This window comes from Salmo trutta, unplaced genomic scaffold (genome assembly GCF_901001165.1).
Source record: "Salmo trutta unplaced genomic scaffold, fSalTru1.1, whole genome shotgun sequence".
NCBI classification, from domain to species: Eukaryota; Metazoa; Chordata; class Actinopteri; order Salmoniformes; family Salmonidae; genus Salmo; species Salmo trutta.
In genome coordinates this window covers 76,773-98,445 of record NW_021822749.1, presented here as the reverse complement: position 1 = coordinate 98,445, position 21,673 = coordinate 76,773, and the positions used below count along the sequence as shown (strand labels likewise).

Genomic DNA, 21,673 nt, shown 5'->3' with positions numbered 1-21,673 from the left:
TACCATTAGGCTTACCATTAGGCTTACCATTAGGCTTACCATTAGGCTTACCATTAGGCTTACCATTAGGCTTACCATTAGGCTTACCATTAGGCTTACCATTAGGCTTACCAGATACTACACCATCTTATTGTAAGTCATGAATGCAGTTATAGTTGTGTATTACAGTGAAAGCGGAATATAGTTTTTTTTACCTACAAATAATTAAAACGAATTCATCCACATTGTCAATCTTATTTTATTAATAAAAGGCATGACAAAATGTAAAGTCAATTTACAAAACATAAGTAAAGGGATAGTTGACCCAAATTACAAAATGACACATTGGTTTCCTTACCCTGTAAGTAGTCTATGGACAAGGTATGACAGCAATTCATGCTTTGGTTTAGTTTCCCTGGCACTGTTTCTACACGCTAACGTTTTAGCATGAACTATCATTTTAAATTATCTTTATAAAATGTTTTTATTATAGAAGTACTGTATAAATCATATCCTAATTTTATAAATAACAAATATAAAATGGAATCTGTCAGCAGATAATAAATATCTTTCTACAAGAATATATATTTTTAGCATAATATACTGTCAATGAAGGACATAGATTGCTATCATTCAAGCATATGAACATCACGTCTTGTCACATACCAGGGCTGGATTTCCCAAAAGCATCGTAGCACTAACCATCTTAATTCCATTGAAACTAAATGGACCAAAGATGATCATAGTGCTACGATGCTTTTTGGGAAACCCAGCCCAGATCCGTACAGTCATTTAGAGAAAGGGAGATTTGACACCATCTACAGTATCCTGTGGCTGAGTGGCCATGCCAGGTAATTTAACCAGGACCAGGTCATTTAACCAGGACCAGGTCATTTAACCAGGGCCAGGTCATTTAACCAGGGCCATGCCATTGAACCAGGGCCAGGTCATTTAACCAGGACCAGGTCATTTAACCAGGGCCAGGTCATTTAACCGGGACCAGGTCATTTAACCAGGGCCAGGTCATTTAACCGGGACCAGGTCATTTAACCGGGGCCAGGCCATTTAACCGGGGCCAGGTCATTTAACCAGGGCCAGGTCATTTAACCAGGGCCAGGTCATTTAACCAGGGCCAGGTCATTTAACCAGGGCCAGGTCATTTAACCAGGACCAGGTCATTTAACCAGGGCCAAGTCATTTAACCAGGACCAGGTCATTTAACCAGGGCCAGGTCATTTAACCAGGGCCAGGTCATTTAACCAGGGCCAGGTCATTTAACCAGGGCCAGGCCATTTAACCAGGGCCAGGCCATTTAACCAGGGCCAGGCCATTTAACCAGGGCCAGACCATTTAACCAGGGCCAGGTCATTTAACCAGGGCCAGGTCATTTAACCAGGCCCAGACCATTTAACCAGGGCCAGGTCATTTAACCAGGGTCAGGTCATTTAACCAGGGCCAGGTCATTTAACCAGGACCAGGTCATTTAACCAGGGCCAGGTCATTTAACCAGGGCCAGGCCATTTAACTAGGGCCAGCAATGACTAAGTCAGATATATGGATAAGTTAACCCTCTCTCTCAGCAGGCCATGTACTGTATGCATGTGTCATTCAAAGTAGTGAAGTTGTCCTAGATGCTGGTCTGGGGTCTGTTTTGTGTTTTTACCCTCTAATGGTTAAGATTAGGATTCGTGGAGGGCAAGCAGATCCCAGATCAGCTTTCTCACTCCTGGGTGGTCATGGAGACAGAGAGGAGTTCCTCTGTTCTGAGGAGGCCTCTGTTGTACAGATCAATCTTATTCATCATTCTCTGCTTGGCAGGGTTGTCCACTATACTGAGGGAAGAGAAGCTGAGGTCACCTGTAACATAGACAGAACAATTAGAATTAAACCAAGGTTCCAGTATGTGAGTCTGACTCAACATTGGCTGCTGGGTAAAGAAGAAATGATCTCTGAAATCTTCATTTTTATACAACCAGGTTCTATAGCTAAAACACTGTTTTTCCTTGACCCTTTGACCCGACCTGGATAACCTCCAGGTCCTAGTTACAGTCTATAGGTAATTACAGTCTATAGGGAGTTACAGTCTATAGGGAGTTACAGTCTATAGGTAGTTACAGTCTATAGGTAGTTACAGTCTATCGGTAGTTACAGTCTATAGGTAGTTACAGTCTATAGGGAGTTACAGTCTATAGGTAGTTACAGTCTATAGGTAGTTACAGTCTATAGGGAGTTACAGTCTATAGGTAGTTACAGTCTATAGGTAGTTACAGTCTATAGGTAGTTACATTCCATAGGTAGGGCCTTGGGCTTAAACCTGGTTAGGTAAGGTGGTGAGGTATAACTCCTGGTCCCAAACATAATACTTGCCTTGAGGGAGGTCTGAGGGGCAGGGAGTAAACCCATTGGCTCTACAGTCCTCACAGCCCAGTCCATCCACCTCAGCTGAACAGCTACACTGGACTGGCCAGCTACTGTAAAGATCCACTGGCTCTCCATTGGTCTGTAGGCTCTGGTCAGCCTCATCAGCCCCTAGTCCTGCTCTTTCCCCTGCCCCCTCCCGTGACAGGTGGCTGCTCCGCTCCCCACTGCCCAGATAGGTGACCTCTGACTGGCTACACTCACAGGGCCCTCCCTGGGCTGGAGCTGGCTGTGGGTTCTCAATGGGGTAACTGTGCAGCTCATCATCCTCCACAGGCACACTGGGGCTGGGGTTGGAGCTGGGGCCATGTCCCGTCTGGGCAGGAGAGGCAGGGGGAGCTGGGGCCTCGTCGGTCAGAGTGTGTGGCTGGTCTTCAGGTGGGCACGGCAGGGGAAGCAGCTGGCTCAATACCTGTAACACCTGGAAGAGGCCGGTTGGGGGAGAACACCCATTTCATTATTGTAAAAGACAATGTGCTATCAATGATTTACCTGTATATAAAAGCAGTAATCTCTTCACTCACCAAAAATGGACAGACAGAAATCTAGTATGACTCATAAAGTCAATATTTACTAAGACCACAGATGTCGAGAGGCTGTAAATGACTTTTGTTCTCATTTGTCTAGTCAGCCCTTCACCTAGCTACAGTATTCAGTCCAGACCTAAGAGAACTCTAGTTTTAACGCTGCTTTCAGAGTTCAGTCCAGACCTAAGAGAACTCTAGTTTTAACGCTGCTTTCAGAGTTCAGTCCAGACCTAAGAGAACTCTAGTTTTAACGCTGCTTTCAGAGTTCAGTCCAGACCTAAGAGAACTCTAGTTTTAACGCTGCTTTCAGAGTTCAGTCCAGACCTAAGAGAACTCTAGTTTTAACGCTGCTTTCAGAGAAACAAATAGTTACTTTGGAGGTCACTACAACTACTTGAAAACAGATCCTCAAAAAAGGACAACTTCAAAAAAACTATTTCAATACAGATCTCAGGAAGTGACAGCATTTCAGAAACTATTGGATTGGCTCTTCAACTAATGACAGGGCTGTATCTAGAACTGTATGGGATTGGCTGTCTTCAACTAATGACAGGGCTGTATCTAGAACTGTATGTTGGATTGGCTGTCTTCAACTAATGACAGGGCTGTATCTAGAACTGTATGTTGGATTGGCTGTCTTCAACTAATGACAGGGCTGTATCTAGAACTGTATGTTGGATTGGCTGTCTTCAACTAATGACAGGACTGTATCTAGAACTATATGTTGGATTGGCTGTCTTCAACTAATGGCAGGGCTGTATCTAGAACTGTATGTTGGATTGGCTGTCTTCAACTAATGACAGGACTGTATCTAGAACTGTATGTTGGATTGGCTGTCTTCAACTAATGGCAGGGCTGTATCTAGAACTGTATGTTGGATTGGCTGTCTTCAACTAATGGCAGGGCTGTATCTAGAACTGTATGTTGGATTGGCTGTCTTCAACTAATGACAGGGCTGTATCTAGAACTGTATGTTGGATTGGCTGTCTTCTTCTAATGACAGGGCTGTATCTAGAACTGTATGTTGGATTGGCTGTCTTCAACCAATGACAGGGCTGTATCTAGAACTGTATGTTGAGGATAGAAATAGAATGAACAGAGCCCAATCTCCTATCCTATTCCAATCTATCTGACAGTCATATTTGATCTTCACAATACATTTCTATGTGAACATTCTGTAAATGTCCATTCTCCTAAATGTCCTTTTTTTTTTTTTACAGATAAGTAAACATAAATTGTGACGGTCAACTACAGATGTAGGATCTTACTTTGATCACACTTTTGTTGCTGAGAATTTTCCTGCACAGCAGAAAATGCAAACTTGTAGTGTATTTGAGTTTTGAAAAGGCTTCTAAAGTTTGTAATATTGACTTTAACATTTCAGATTTCATTTGCCCTAATGAAAAATGTGTCAACCAATACAAAAATGTCCATTAATTATAATCCACATAATTCACATTTCCTGTTGCTGAGGATTATTTTCCTGCTGTAGCAAACTGGCACAAACTAAGATCCTACATCTGTACTGTATGACTATTTCAACATGCCATTGAAAAGGTTGAAAGCTGCAATTAATTTTATAATACCTGAAAATACTGCAGAGTAATTCAAATCCATTTGCAAACAACGTCGAACCTCTTTGTCCATCTGAGAGGAAGTGTTCTTGTTTTAAACACACACTACACCATCTTTAAATTGATAATTTACTCAGAATATAAACTAACATGATTTTCCACCTACCTTAGCTGTAGTTGATTCGAGAAGGCAGTTTTGGGATATTTCGTTTGCTTTCAACACTTAATAGCCATATTTTGTTACTGTTAGCATTCTAAGTAACATTTAACATTAAACTGTTCTTGTGCCGGAGTAAAACAACTTTAATTACCTTGTATTAGCATTTTGTTACATAATAATTTGGTAATTGCATTTGAATTGCATAGCAATGAGCTGAGAATTTTTGTAACTACTCTACACAAGAATAGTGACTGTTCCTTATTTCATTTAATAACTCCATTATTGTGTAATTATAAAGACATTTCCAAAGTCCTATGTAACAACAATGTTGCTATTGTAATAATCACAAAGTTACTACATATGTACAAGAACTGGATGTCAAGTGTTACCGTATAACCTTATGTCACTCATTACCATATAACCTTATGCCACTCATTACCGTATAACCTTATGTCACTCATTACCGTATAACCGTATGTCATGCATTACCGTATAACCTTATGTCACTCATTACCGTATAACCTTATGTCACTCATTACCGTATAACCTCATGTCACTCATTACCGTATAACCTTATGTCACTCATTACCGTATAACCTTATGTCACTCATTACCGTATAACCTTATATCACTCATTACCGTATAACCTTATGTCACTCATTACCGTATAACCTTATGTCATGCATTACCGTATAACCTTATGTCACTCATTACCGTATAACCTTATGTCACTCATTATCGTATAACCTTATGTCACTCATTACCGTATAACCTTATGTCACTCATTAGGAACATATTTGTCAGTCATTTTGTTAATCTCCTCTAATGTTGAGGTGATTCCATGTCCCTCATTTATTTCATTCTAGGCTATAGACTATATTAAGATTCATATCTGAGAGCCTCCAAACTATGTGCTAATTATCATGTATTTAGACTAATTCAACTAACTGTTATAGTTTTGGGTTCTTCATTGAATATTTGGCAGCCACCAAATAAATATTTTTTAGTTTTTCAAATAACTTGCATATATTCAAATACCTTCAAATATGATTTGGCTATTTGTGAGGTATTCTTTTCCTGAGACCTGTATTTGAATATCAAAACAACTACCTCAAACTCTACCTAAACTATCTTCGACTAGCTCAAACTCTACCTAAACTATCTTCGACTAGCTCAAACTCTACCTAAACTATCTTAGACTAGCTCAAACTCTACCTAAACTATCTTAGACTAGCTCAAACTCTACCTAAACTATCTTCGACTAGCTCAAACTGTACCTAAACTATCTTCGACAAGCTCAAACTCTACCTAAACTATCTTCGACTACCTCGAGTATTTCAAAAGTTGGTATTTTCAAACAAACTACAAAATAAACTATTTTCTGCCCAGGTCTGATTCAGGTCTGATTCAGTGGAAAATCAAACAAACAGTCCTACCCTGAACCTTGACTCTAAAAGTCAGGTTCATGTCCCTATTCTCACATTTACCCAACTCAATAAAGTAGAATTGAATTGAACTAAATTGAACTGGATTGCATTGAATTGTATTGAGTTGACTCACATTCTCCATGGTGGGTCTGTTGCGTGGTCGTGTAGAGGTGCAGTCCAGGGCTAGACGCAACAAGGTAAAAGACATAGAATGGGGACAAAGACCAGCTCTCGGGTCCAGATACTGAAGACAGGAGTCTACACTGCCAGTGTCCTCCACCTCTCCACTTAGGACGTCTCTCTGGATGGGAGGGAGGTAGGATGAACCAGACTGCATGTATCCAGCAATCCAGCATTATTTCATGTGTTTGCAAGCATTTCAAATCAATGTGCAATTTCCGAAAGTACGAAAATGTAATTCTAGTCTCACCAGCAGGGTGTGTTTAGGAGTCTCCTCTCTAACCTTCCGTCCCGTTAATATTTCCATTATAACCTAAAGAAGAAAAAGGTTCTTATTAACAGGTTCTGGTCATAGACATCCAATCAATTCACAAACAGCTATGTTCTGGCATTCAGATCAGTTTATCTAGTATTAGTCGCAAGTAGCTGACAAAGACCACGTCTGTTGAAAGAGGATTGTTTTGTCAAAAATATGTTTCAGAGCATTTTTTGTCAAGTGTTCACTAACTCACCACTCCTAAGCTGAACACGTCCAGACTGACGGACAGCTTTCCGTCTCGGATGTATTCCTCCGGCAGGTAGCCCAGGGTTCCGAAGGTCGTATCCAAGGTAACGGTGCAGCTCTGACTGACAGAGTGGGGTCTGAGACGGGCCGTCCCAAAATCAGACAGCTTGGGCTGCAGCTGCTCGTCCAGCAGTATGTTAGAACTACACAGAGAGAATACGCTTTGGAACTCAGGTGTGACAGGGATCTTTGGAAATGTGTTATGCTAGGCTAGGCTATGTTATACTGTGATATGCTGTGTTACGCTAGGCTAGGCTATGTTATACTGTGATATGCTGTGTTATGCTATGCTAAAACCAATGCTTTAAAAAAAAGTCTGTCTCTTTCCTGGTCCCATCATTCACCAAGACCCTGACATTTGTATTTTTCTAATTGAACCTTTACTTAACTAGGCAAGTCAGTAAACAACTAATTCTTATTTACAATGATGGCCTAGGAACCTTGTCAGCTCGGGGATTTGATCTTGCAACCTTCCGGTTACTAGTCCAACGCACTAACCACTAGGCTAGGGGGTGAAAGGGGGTGAGGTGAGTGACTAGATTAAGGGTTTGAGCTGGTACCTTGTTATGTTATTGACTAGGGGTTTGAACTGGTACCTTGTTATGTTATTGACTAGGGGTTTGACCTGGTACCTTGTTATGTTATTGACTAGGGGTTTGACCTGGTACCTTGTTATGTTATTGACTAGGGGTTTGAGCTGGTACCTTGTTATGTTATTGACTAGGGGTTTGAGCTGGTACCTTGTTATGTTATTGACTAGGGGTTTGAGCTGGTACCTTGTTATGTTATTGACTAGGGGTTTGAGCTGGTACCTTGTTATGTTATTGACTAGGGGTTTGAGCTGGTACCTTGTTATGTTATTGACTAGGGGTTTGAGCTGGTACCTTGTTATGTTATTGACTAGGGGTTTGAGCTGGTACCTTGTTATGTTATTGACTAGGGGTTTGAGCTGGTACCTTGTGATGTTACCACAGACCACAGTGCAGGGCTGGGCCATGTGTAGGTGATGTACAGCCTTAGCCGTCCCCTTGATGATGTCCAGACGCTCCTGCCATGAGAGAGGCACTACGTTCTACAGAGAGATGCAGGAGGGGAGACATGTTAGCATTTAAACATCAATACACCTACTACCATACAGTCTGTCCACCACAGAGACAGATACACTGATATGTTTGGCATTGAAATAGAATAGAATAGTAGTTTAGTAGAATAAAATGGAAGGTAGGGGGTATAGAATAGAACATCTCACCTGGTCATGCAGTCTGTGGAACAGTGATCCGTTGGGAAGGTAGGGGGTATAGAATAGAACATCTCACCTGGTCATGCAGTCTGTGGAACAGTGATCCGTTGGGAAGGTAGGGGGTATAGAATAGAACATCTCACCTGGTCATGCAGTCTGTGGAACAGTGATCCGTTGGGAAGGTAGGGGGTATAGAATAGAACATCTCACCTGGTCATGCAGTCTGTGGAACAGTGATCCGTTGGGAAGGTAGGGGGTATAGAATAGAACATCTCACCTGGTCATGCAGTCTGTGGAACAGTGATCCGTTGGGAAGGTAGGGGGTATAGAATAGAACATCTCACCTGGTCATGCAGTCTGTGGAACAGTGATCCGTTGGGAAGGTAGGGGGTATAGAATAGAACATCTCACCTGGTCATGCAGTCTGTGGAACAGTGATCCGTTGGGAAGGTAGGGGGTATAGAATAGAACATCTCACCTGGTCATGCAGTCTGTGGAACAGTGATCCGTTGGGAAGGTAGGGGGTATAGAATAGAACATCTCACCTGGTCATGCAGTCTGTGGAACAGTGATCCGTTGGGAAGGTAGGGGGTATAGAATAGAACATCTCACCTGGTCATGCAGTCTGTGGAACAGTGATCCGTTGGGAAGGTAGGGGGTATAGAATAGAACATCTCACCTGGTCATGCAGTCTGTGGAACAGTGATCCGTTGGGAAGGTAGGGGGTATAGAATAGAACATCTCACCTGGTCATGCAGTCTGTGGAACAGTGATCCGTTGGGAAGGTAGGGGGTATAGAATAGAACATCTCACCTGGTCATGCAGTCTGTGGAACAGTGATCCGTTGGGAAGGTAGGGGGTATAGAATAGAACATCTCACCTGGTCATGCAGTCTGTGGAACAGTGATCCGTTGGGAAGGTAGGGGGTATAGAATAGAACATCTCACCTGGTCATGCAGTCTGTGGAACAGTGATCCGTTGGGAAGGTAGGGGGTATAGAATAGAACATCTCACCTGGTCATGCAGTCTGTGGAACAGTGATCCGTTGGGAAGGTAGGGGGTATAGAATAGAACATCTCACCTGGTCATGCAGTCTGTGGAACAGTGATCCGTTGGGAAGGTAGGGGGTATAGAATAGAACATCTCACCTGGTCATGCAGTCTGTGGAACAGTGATCCGTTGGGAAGGTAGGGGGTATAGAATAGAACATCTCACCTGGTCATGCAGTCTGTGGAACAGTGATCCGTTGGGAAGGTAGGGGGTATAGAATAGAACATCTCACCTGGTCATGCAGTCTGGAACAGTGATCCGTTGGGAAGGTAGGGGGTATAGAATAGAACATCTCACCTGGTCATGCAGTCTGTGGAACAGTGATCCGTTGGGAAGGTAGGGGGTATAGAATAGAACATCTCACCTGGTCATGCAGTCTGTGGAACAGTGATCCGTTGGGAAGGTAAGGGTATACCAGCCAGTAACGATCCCCATCAGAGTAACAACCCAACAGCTCTAAGATGTTAGGATGCTGGTAGCTGAAGGATAAACAGGCAGATTTGATGATTAGTAAAAGACAGAAACAATCTAAAATGGAGGATGAATGGAGTAGGTAGACATACAGAAACAATCTAAAATGGAGGATGAATGGAGTAGGTAGACATACAGAAAAACAATCTAAAATGGAGGATGAATGCAGTAGGTAGACATACAGAAACAATCTAAAATGGAGGATGAATGGAGTAGGTAGACATACAGAAACCATCTAAAATGGAGGATGAATGGAGTAGGTAGACATACAGAAACAATCTAAAATGGAGGATGAATGGAGTAGTTAGACATACAGAAACAATCTAAAATGGAGGATGAATGGAGTAGTTAGACATACAGATGATGAACTTCCATCTCTCTCCTGAATAGATCCCACAACTTCCTCCATGAGGCTTTCTGCACCTGTACAGACCAACGAAGAAGACCAACAAACACTTGAACTGTGTTGTGTACGTCCTCAGTCCTTTTGAAGCACATAACCAAATAAATGTCTCTCTAGTTGAATAATGACCTTTATTATATTTAATCTCCATCAAGCCAGGGCCATTTTGAAAAGATGACTTTTATAAATGGAGCACGGTATGGAGTGGGAGTGTCAGTACCTGCTTAAAGAGCTTGACAGCGAAGGTTTCATTTCCCTTTACCGCTCTGTAGACAGCAGAGAAGCTGCCCTCAGAGATCTTCATGTCCTGGTGAAAATGTCTAGTTCCCTCTATGACGTCTGAGTAGGTGATCACAAGCCTGTGGTTTCTACCTAGCAACAAAGTGAAAACACTAAGCCTGTGGTTTCTACCGAGAAACAAGATCAAAACACTAAGCCGGTGGTTTCTACCTAGCAACAAAGTGAAAACACTAAGCCTGTGGTTTCTACCGAGAAACAAGGTCAAAACACTAAGCCTGTGGTTTCTACCTAGCAACAAGGTGAGAATACTTAGAACAGACGCAGAGAAACGAGGAAAAACCTCAGCATTCTCACTAGTACTTTTACACATGTTCAATGAGCCGTATGGTTACGTCCCAAACAGCACCCTATTCCCTACATAGTGGACTACTTTTGACCCATGGGCACTATTTAGGGAATAGGGTGCCCATTTGGGTTGCACCCTATGATACTGGTCGTCAGTGAAACCACGAAATAAAAAGGGAAGTGAAATAGGGAATTGGATACCTCTCAGAAGCTTCCTCTCATTGGACGTTCCGCATAATGCCATCAATATTATTCATGAGTCTGTTGTATCTAGGGACCATCTCAACACATCAGTCTGTTGTATCTAGGGACCATCTCAACACATCAGTCTGTTGTATCTAGGGACCATCTCAACACATCAGTCTGTTGTATCTAGGGACCATCTCAACACATCAGTCTGTTGTATCTAGGGACCATCTCAACACATCAGTCTGTTGTATCTAGGGACCATCTCAACACATCAGTCTGTTGTATCTAGGGTCCATCTCAACACATCAGTCTGTTGTATCTATGGACCATCTCAACACATCAGTCTGTTGTATCTAGGGACCATCTCAACACATCAGTCTGTTGTATCTAGGGTCCATCTCAACACATCAGTCTGTTGTATCTAGGGACCATCTCAACACATCAGTCTGTTGTATCTAGGGACCATCTCAACACATCAGTCTGTTGTATCTAGGGACCATCTCAACACATCAGTCTGTTGTATCTAGGGACCATCTCAGCACATCAGTCTGTTGTATCTAGGGACCATCTCAACACATCAGTCTGTTGTATCTAGGGTCCATCTCAACACATCAGTCTGTTGTATCTATGGACCATCTCAACACATCAGTCTGTTGTATCTAGGGACCATCTCAGCACATCAGTCTGTTGTATCTAGGGACCATCTCAACACATCAGTCTGTTGTATCTAGGGACCATCTCAACACATCAGTCTGTTGTATCTAGGGACCATCTCAACACATCAGTCTGTTGTATCTAGGGACCATCTCAACACATCAGTCTGTTGTATCTAGGGACCATCTCAACACATCAGTCTGTTGTATCTAGGGACCATCTCAACACATCAGTCTGTTGTATCTAGGGACCATCTCAACACATCAGTCTGTTGTATCTAGGGACCATCTCAACACATCAGTCTGTTGTATCTAGGGACCATCTCAACACATCAGTCTGTTGTAACTAGGGACCATCTCAACACATCAGTCTGTTGTATCTAGGGACCATCTCAACAGATGCTGCGGTGTGATGTTTTGATGAGGTGTGATGTTTTGATGAGGTGTGATGTTTTGATGAGGTGTGATGTTTTGATGCGGTGTGATGTTTTGATGAGGTGTGATGTTTTGATGAGGTGTGATGTTTTGATGAGGTGTGATGTTTTGATGAGGTGTGATGTTTTGATGAGGTGTGATGTTTTGATGAGGTGTGATGTTTTGATGAGGTGTGATGTTTTGATGACCCAACATGAACATGTGATAGAAGTACTAACATTGCATGATGAATACAATTCCTACTGAAACAATGAAATGACTCAGCAATCTAATGTATTCATCTCATTAGAAATATTAACAGGTGGACAAGACATACAAAATCAAAAGAATAATAACATTGTCACATACATCGGATAGGTGTAGTGTAATGTATTGTTTTACAAGGTAGTAGTACGGCGCCCCTGGAACAAATTAGGGTTAAGTGCCTTGTTCAAGGGCACACGGGCAGTTTTTCACTGTCGGCTCAGCAACCTTTCAGTCAAGTACCTTCACCAGACACATGATAATTAGACTGGTTCCAACCAGGTTGGGTTGACTCACTGTCAGGTGGGGGTGACTGAGAAAACAGGACATGATGACAAAAACACACACAACATGGAACACACAACAGTTATTACAGTGTAACAAAGGATGAATTACAGGGTGACACATGGACTAGCCTACGTAGACAACAGTTATTACAGTGTAACAAAGGATGAATTACAGGGTGACACATGGACTAGCCTACGTAGACAACAGGGACCCATATGAGACACACTTTCATACATTCATTAAGGTGAAAATGACTCGTCTCTATAAAAGGGCGATTATTCATTTCAAGTTCAACACAAACTACATGGGTCATAACATAATAGGGTGATCATGACTAGGAGCCTATCACGGGTGACTGAGGAGGGGGTTTGATTAATAGATATATCATGACATGACTAGTAGCCTACCACGGTTGAGGAGGGGAGGGGTTTGATTAATAGATATATCATGACATAACTAGTAGCCTACCGTGGGTGACTGAGGAGGGGAGGGGTTTGATTAATAGATATATCATGACATAACTAGTAGCCTACCGCGGGTGACTGGGGAGGGGTTTGATTAATAGATATATCATGACATAACTAGTAGCCTACCGCGGGTGACTGGGGAGGGGAGGGGTTTGATTAATAGATATATCATGACATAACTAGTAGCCTACCGTGGGTGACTGAAGAGGGGAGGGTTTTGATTAATTGATATATCATGACATAACTAGTTGTCTACCACGGGTGACTGAGGAGGGGAGGGGTTTGATTAATAGATATATCATGACATAACTAGTAGCCTACCGCGGGTGACTGGGGAGGGGAGGGGTTTGGTTAATAGATATATCATGACATAACTAGTAGCCTACCGCGGGTGACTGGGGAGGGGAGGGGTTTGATTAATAGATATATCATGACATAACTAGTAGCCTACCGCGGGTGACTGAGGAGGGGAGGGGTTTGATTAATAGATATATCATGACATAACTAGTAGCCTACGATGGGTGACTGGGGAGGGGAGGGGTTTGATTAATAGATATATCATGACATAACTAGTAGCCTACCGCGGGTGACTGGGGAGGGGAGGGGTTTGATTAATAGATATATCATGACATAACTAGTAGCCTACCGCGGGTGACTGGGGAGGGGAGGGGTTTGATTAATAGATATATCATGACATGACTAGTAGCCTACCGCGGGTGACTGGGGAGGGGTTTGATTAATAGATATATCATGACATAACTAGTAGCCCACCGCAGGTGACTGGTGAGGGGAGGGGTTTGATTAATAGATATATCATAACATAACTAGTAGCCTACCGCGGGTGACTGGGGAGGGGAGGGGTTTGATTAATAGATATATCATGACATAACAAGTAGCCTACCGCGGGTGACTGGGGAGGGGGTTTGATTAATAGATATATCATAACATAACTAGTAGCCTACCGCGGGTGACTGGGGAGGGGTTTGATTAATAGATATATCATAACATAACTAGTAGCCTACCGCGGGTGACTGGGGAGGGGTTTGATTAATAGATATATCATAACATAACTAGTAGCCTACCGCGGGTGACTGGGGAGGGGAGGGGTTATCCCTGCTGCTCTTTGATGGTCCACTGTTGGGAAAGGAATACTGTGTTTCTAAAAGGACAACATTTCACTGTTTTATTAACCACTAATAACATAGACCTACATTATCAACCATTAGTGTAGCAGGACACTGAAAATGACAGATTGCTAAATGTTTTGTTGACAGTGTTGAGTGCTTGCACACGAATAGAGGAAGTTTACACAACAATGACATTACAGAAGTGAAACCAAAGGGTTTGCTTCAGTGGAAAAACAAGCTACAGTTGTAGAAGCCATGAGGTGTAGAATGCTATACGAAACTGACACAAACTGCACCGTCATATAGTCTAATCTAGTCCCTTACCTTGAGGGTTAAAGAGCTGTAGAGCTCTGTAGTGACCCATATCCTCCAACACATTCACAAGGTCCCCAACCGTTTTGTTCTGTTGCGCCCACGACCAGATGAGTTCTCGCGTGGGGCTCTTGCCTATTGCCTCCAGCCTCTCAGTGCGTCGCACCTCCATCCAACTTGGCACAATACGCGCAGCTGAAGGGGGATAGATAAAGTAGAGAAATAAACATATTTACAACAGGAAGCACGTTCTTAAAGTGCATGGGCGAATTGGCCGTCTGGCAATTCTGGCAAATGCCAGAAGGGCCGGACCATCTTTTAACGAGGTGGGCTGGTGGAAATTGACCCAAATATATATATATATATTTTTTTTTTAATATTTTAAAAATGACACGGCCGGTGTTTTTATATGACTTTTGCGCAATTTCTCTGTTGTCATAATAATCTATACTGAGCATTTGGCTGACCAGTGAGCAATGGCTGGCTCCCCTACCAAGATGGGTCAGGCCAGTTTTCTGATTGGCTGAGCTGAGGTGGAGCAAATTCACATTCAAAGTCAAACGCACATTATCAAAGAGACCAGCTCTCTGTCAGTCACTTATCAGTGAGACCAGCTCTCTGTCAGTCACTTATCAAAGAGACCAGCTCTCTGTCAGTCACTTATCAGTGAGACCAGCTCTCTGTCAGTCACTTATCAGTGAGACCAGCTCTCTGTCAGTCACTTATCAGTGAGACCAGCTCTCTGTCAGTCACTTATCAAAGAGACCAGCTCTCTGTCAGTCACTTATCAGTGAGACCAGCTCTCTGTCAGTCACTTATCAGTGAGACCAGCTCTCTGTCAGTCACTTATCAGTGAGACCAGCTCTCTGTCAGTCACTTATTAGTGAGACCAGCTCTCTGTCAGAACAGGAAATCATGGATCATGAAAACAGAAAGGTGGTGCTGAAACAGTTTGAGACCAAAAGAAGACATGTTGTGCTGATGTTGCTAAATGTCTGAAATGAACCCACTTATTTGCTAAAAGTTCTGGTTGTGCTGGTCCGAGAGCTGCAGAGAACAGTGGTGCAGTTGAGATAGGCAGAATACAGAGGAAGACTCACGCACACTGACACAGATCATCCTACTGTTGCCAGTTAGGCCTCATATTTTGGCTGTATATTGTATAAAATAGTCTCTTCAGCCGGCAAGGCAACGAGGGTTTCTGATCTGTAGCAGAGAGGAAGAGCCATGTATCTGGCCCCTCATTGGCTAGAGGGGTCCTACCTTATCTCACTTTCCACGCCTGCCTTCCATCTTTGATGACATGTGTTTCCATTGTTAAAGTGGCCACTTGACTTGTCAATAAAATAGATCACATTTAACTGCAGTGACTAGGGACTCCGGTGTCGGATTCCATCGCATATCCACCGCCATCGGAGGCTGGAAAGTCCCGTCTGAAATGTAATTTGCTCATCGGGAGGGCCCATCACTGCTTGCTTCAAATGAAGCACAATGCTGGAAATCTGTCCCATCCACAGAAACTAGTCCCATCTTTCTATGACAAACACAGATGGTTTTATATTGAATTAAATAGAAAAAAACGAGAGGAAAAGAGACTTTGACACAGATGTACTGCCAGTTCCTTAATGTTTTGGCTGTATATGATGACTAATATTAAACCCAGCTTAGTGGGCAGCGGGAACATGACATGCACTATCATTTATTAAGGTAACATAAGCCAATGGTCCTCTACAGTGAGGGAAAAAAGTATTTGATCCCCTGCTGATTTTGTACATTTGCCCATTGACAAAGAAATGACCAGTCTATAATTTTAATGGTAGGTTTATTTGAACAGTGAGAGACAGAATAACAACAAAAAAATCCAGAAAAACGCATGTCAAAAATGTTATAAAATGATTTGCATTTTAATGAGGGAAATAAGTATTTGACCCCTCTGCAAAACATGACTTAGTACTTGGTGGCAAAACCCTTGTTGGCAATCACAGAGGTCAGACGTTTCTTGTAGTTGGCCACCAGGTTTGCACACATCACAGGAGGGATTTTGTCCCACTCCTCTTTGCAGATCTTCTCCAAGTCATTAAGGTTTCAAGGCGTCATGACGTTTGGCAACTCGAACCTTCAGCTCCCTCCACAGATTTTCTATGGGATTAAGGTCTGGAGACTGGCTAGGCCACTCCAGGACCTTAATGGGCTTCTTCTTGAGCCACTCCTTTGTTGCCTTGGCCGTGTGTTTTGGGTCATTGTCATGCTGGAATACCCATCCACGACCCATTTTCAATGCCCTGGCTGAGGGAAGGAGGTTCTCACCCAAGATTTGACGGTACATGGCCCCGTCCATCGTCCCTTTGATGCGGTGAAGTTGTCCTGTCCCCTTAGCAGAAAAACACCCCCAAAGCATAATGTTTCCACCTCCATGTTTGACGTGGGGATGGTGTTCTTGGGGTCATAGGCAGCATTCCTCCTCCTCCGAACACGGCGAGTTGAGTTGATGTCAAAGAGCTCCATTTTGGTCTCATCTGACCACAACACTTTCACCCAGTTGTCCTCTGAATCATTCAGATGTTCATTGGCAAACTTCAGACGGGCATGTATATGTGCTTTCTTGAGCAGGGGGACCTTGCGGGCGCTGCAGGATTTCAGTCCTTCACGGCGTAGTGTGTTACCAATTGTTTTCTTGGTGACTATGGTCCCAGCTGCCTTGAGATCATTGACAAGATCCTCCCATGTAGTTCTGGGCTGATTCCTCACCGTTCTCATGATCATTGCAACTCCACGAGGTGAGATCTTGCATGGAGCCCCAGACCGAGGGAGATTGACAGTTATTTTGTGTTTCTTCCATTTGCGAATAATCGCACCAACTGTTGTCACCTTCTCACCAAGCTGCTTGGCGATGATTTTGTAGCCCATTCCAGCCTTGTGTAGCTCCACAATCTTGTCCCTGACATCCTTGGAGAGCTCTTTGGTCTTGGCCATGGTGGAGAGTTTGGAATTTGATTGATTGCTTCTGTGGACAGGTGTCTTTTATACAGGTAACAAGCTGAGATTGGGAGCACTCCCTTCAAGAGTGTGCTCCTAATCTCAGCTCTTTACCTGTATAAAAGACACCTGGGAGCCAGAAATCTTTCTGATTGAGAGGGGGTCAAATACTTATTTCCCTCATTAAAATGCCAATCAATTTATAACATTTTTGAAATGCGTTTTTTTCTGGATGTTTTTGTTGTTATTCTGTCTCTCACTGTTCAAATAAACCTCCCATTAAAATTATAGACTGATAATTTCTTTGTCAGTGGGCAAACGTACAAAATCAGCAGGGGATGAAATACTTTTTTCCCTCACTGTATAAATCATACACCAATTGGGTTAATAATTTATTTACTAACTAAATAATCACAGAAATGCATAAACAAACAAACAGTAGATATATGTTACTAACAAGGATAGGGAAGATTCCCTAGTGGGCTAAGCTGATATGACGGCTTGGTGGACAAAGGGAAGTGGGTGTGGACTGAGAGAGCAGGAAAGACTAAAGGGATCACTACACAATTGATAATTATATTAATTGAAATGCTAATCCCTTGCACATGAACGCTCACTCATTCTGGAATAATTGCAATCAATATATATTTACACCAATGTGTCGTTGTGATCTCTGTTGGAATCATCAGTCCGTCTGCTGGAGAGTTCATGTCTCTCTTTCTGTTTCCCTGAAGTCTTTTGTGGTTAGAATGGATACTTCAGAGTACCATTTAGAAATGTTCTCATAGATAGATGTTTCGGCGGTTGTCGGTATTCTCGTCCCAGGTTTACATCATTTCTAGCTGCAGACTAGTAATTAGTATCTAAGATTTGCTCTTATTCTGTAGGGAACGATAGTCTCCGTTGAACCATTTCCAGACGTGTAGCCAATGCTCCACGTGGTATGGTTAGGAATTCAACAACCATTGCAACCTTAGTTTACACTGAGGTTTTTGTGGTCTAAACTATTTGCAATCACAGCTCACGCTGAGGGTTTGCTCAGTCTGAAGAGGATTTTCTTAGGAGGGTTTTTTATTCGTAACCATAGAAAAGGCGTTTCCATGACGCCAGATCATGTCTGTGCTCACGGGGGCGTGGTCAATGACGTAGTTAAACTTTAAAGGGAGTACAATTCTCTCACATTAAAGGTTTAACATCACATTATATCATTTCACAAATAGTTTCATCTTTACTCATTCATTTTATACAAGAATTACATGCAAACCTCATAACCGAGGCTCCTGTATAAACAGAGTTAGGGTAATGTGGCTGTATTGTCTGTATGGTATTAATGAAAGTACCACAGTAGTACCATGTATTAATGAAAGTACCACAGTAGTACCATGTATTAATGAAAGTACCACAGTAGTACCATGGTATTAATGAAAGTAGCATAGAAGTATCATGGTATTAATGAAAGTACCACAGTAGTACCATAGTATTAATGAAAGTACCATAGTAGTACCATGGTATAAGTGAAAGTACCACAGTAGTATCATGGTATTAATGAAAGTAGCATAGAAGTATCATGGTATTAATGAAAGTACCACCGTAGTACCATGGTATTAATGAAAGTACCACAGTAGTACCATGGTATAAGTGAAAGTACCATAGTAGTACCATGTTATTAATGAAAGTAGCATAGAAGTATCATGGTATTAATGAAAGTACCACAGTAGTACCATGGTATTAACGAAAGTGCCATAGTAGTACCATGTTATTAATGAAAGTACCATAGTAGTACCATGTTATTAATGAAAGTACCATAGTAGTACCATGGTGTTAATGAAAGTAGCATAGTAGTACCATGTTATTAATGAAAGTAGCATAGTAGTACCATGTTATTAATGAAAGTAGCATAGTAGTACCATGGTATTAATGAAAGTAGCATAGTAGTACCATGGTATTAACGGAAGTAGCATAGTAGTACCATGTTATTAATGAAAGTAGCATAGTAGTACCATGGTATTAATGAAAGTAGCATAGTAGTACCATGGTATTAACGGAAGTAGCATAGTAGTACCATGTTATTAATGAAAGTAGCACAGTAGTACCATGGTACATTTTGAAGGGGAGAACAAGCAAGAGGCAAATGCCCTCGAAAAGGGTTTATGGAGCAGTGATGTGATGTGAGCTGCTGTAGCTAAAATACCAGCGCTACTGTACATTTTTGTCCCAGTCTGCCGATGTTATAGTGACATTATACTATGTGCTATAAACTAACAGCGGTACATAGTGCGGTGGGAAAAAACTGAATGTGAATTTATCACAGAAGAGATCGGTAAAATGTAATCTACACAATCTGTACCACAGTGTACACAACACTTCCGTTTAGGTAAACCCATAATCATTCAGTTTAAACGCACAGAAAGTAACACTTTTCTTTGTTCACATTACTCACCGAGCCCGCGCCATCCGAGGCTGTCATCACCGCTGTCGATTATCTTACAAAACGTCTCAATGAAAACTGGGGGGACATCATACAAGTACATAGAGGAGTCCATCTCAACTGCGACTGAGCTACAACGTTATTATCATCAGGAATCTGACCTATGTGAAGCTAGCCACAATAAAGACTAGCCACGAAAGTTTCATTTACGGTTCGCCTTCAAAATAAAAGTTCCTTATTGAACGCGATTAAAAAAAAACAATAATGAAAGAATTAGAAAATCTGTTGAAATAGCACTGTTAGATGTATTAGAGCTTAGAATTGCATTGGGGGCATACTTATATTTCACTGTATTAATGAACATACCACAGTAGCACCATGGTATTAATTAAAGTAGCATAGTTTAGAAAATTTGTTGAGATATAACTATGTCCCCAATGCAATTCTAAGGTCTAATACATCTAACAGTGCTATTTCAACAGATTTTCTAATTCATTCATTATTGTTTTTTGTTGTTGTTGAATTTATATAACAACATTCCAACCTTGTTTAGCATTATCTAGTCCAAAATATGGGCATGATTCAACTATTGGTAACCATTTGAATCGCGTTCAATAAGGAACTTTTATTGTATTGTGAATAAATGAAATGGGGTATCAGTCTACTCCGGGACACCCACAGAACACAACTATCAAGAGTTTACACCAATATTAGTGTTGTAGCTCTTATTGCAGGACTTTGCCTGCTGGGAAATCACCTCCCTAGTCACAACTGTGAAGAGTTGACATAAAGATTAGTATCATAGGTCTGGAAGATTGTGGGACTCTGAAACCACTGTGAAATGAGCCACATTGAGATGACCAGTTACGTTACATTACTGACGCTACTGACAGTATCATGTACATGTCTAAAGTTCAAATACAGTTGACAACACAAAATTCATAACTTTACATACAGTATATACCGATAAAAGAGACTAGCCTGCTGGCTTTACTGGGTGGATAGGTACATTAACCTGAGCTGTTTAGGAGGGATATCACCACTGGCACAAATTATTTTCTAGTTCTGTTATTCCTGCCGGGGGTGTCTGTATATTCTGTATATTTATTCCACTGAAGCGTATTATAGATCTGGTTTGTATATTTACTCCACTGAAGCATATTGTAGATCTGGTCTGTATATTTATTCCATTGAAGCGTATTATAGATCTGGTCTGTATATTTACTCCACTGAAGCGTATTATAGATCAGGTCTGTATATTTACTCCACTGAAGCTTATTGTAGATCAGGTCTGTATATTTACTCCACTGAAGCGTATTGTAGATCTGGTCTGTATATTTACTCCACTGAAGCGTATTATAGATCAGGTCTGTATATTTACTCCACCGAAGCGTATTATAGATCAGGTCTGTATATTTACTCCACTGAAGCGTATTATAGATCTGGTCTGTATATTTACTCCACTGAAGCGTATTATAGATCAGGTCTGTATATTTACTCCACTGAAGCGTATTATAGATCTGGTCTGTATATTTACTCCACTGAAGCGTATTGTAGATCTGGGCTGTATATTTATTCCACTGAAGCGTATTATAGATCTGGTCTGTATATTTACTCCACTGAAGCGTATTATAGATCTGGTCTGTATATTTATTCCACTGAAGCGTATTATAGATCAGGTCTGTATATTTACTCCACTGAAGCGTATTATAGATCTGGTCTGTATATTTACTCCACTGAAGCGTATTATAGATCTGGTCTGTATATTTACTCCACTGAAGCGTATTATAGATCAGGTCTGTATATTTACTCCACTGAAGCGTATTATAGATCAGGTCTGTATATTTACTCCACTGAAGCTTATTATAGATCAGGTCTGTATATTTACTCCACTGAAGCATATTATAGATCTGGTCTGTATATTTACTCCACTGAAGCGTATTATAGATCAGGTCTGTATATTTACTCCACTGAAG

At 41.8% G+C, this 21,673-nt stretch overlaps 1 protein-coding gene and 1 long non-coding RNA gene across 6 annotated transcripts; both read right to left on the bottom strand.

The window, feature by feature from the left end:
* Positions 1-220: 220 nt before the first annotated feature.
* On the bottom strand, positions 221-19,870 carry LOC115184147 (interleukin-1 receptor-associated kinase 3). 5 transcript variants are annotated; one of them, XM_029745142.1, is made up of 14 exons: positions 19,710-19,870; positions 14,306-14,488; positions 13,957-14,013; positions 12,921-12,940; positions 12,343-12,412; positions 10,215-10,366; positions 9,950-10,014; positions 9,485-9,599; positions 7,787-7,902; positions 6,778-6,973; positions 6,516-6,578; positions 6,219-6,386; positions 2,347-2,818; positions 221-1,836 (listed from the first exon to the last, which is right to left on the bottom strand). In XM_029745142.1, exons 1-14 carry the CDS (start codon positions 19,810-19,812, stop codon positions 1,700-1,702), a joined length of 1,917 nt encoding a protein of 638 aa, XP_029601002.1. In that variant the 5' UTR covers positions 19,813-19,870; the 3' UTR covers positions 221-1,699. The 5 variants fall into 5 exon arrangements, with proteins under 5 accessions (XP_029601002.1, XP_029601004.1, XP_029601001.1 ...); XM_029745144.1 differs by having other exon boundaries at positions 12,397-12,412; XM_029745141.1 differs by lacking the exon at positions 12,921-12,940 and having other exon boundaries at positions 13,937-14,013.
* On the bottom strand, positions 2,825-6,197 carry LOC115184151 (uncharacterized). Its single transcript, XR_003874204.1, has 3 exons — positions 5,181-6,197; positions 3,108-5,055; positions 2,825-3,060 (listed from the first exon to the last, which is right to left on the bottom strand). It is a non-coding gene; the product is annotated as an uncharacterized LOC115184151 (long non-coding RNA).
* Positions 19,871-21,673: the final 1,803 nt, after the last annotated feature.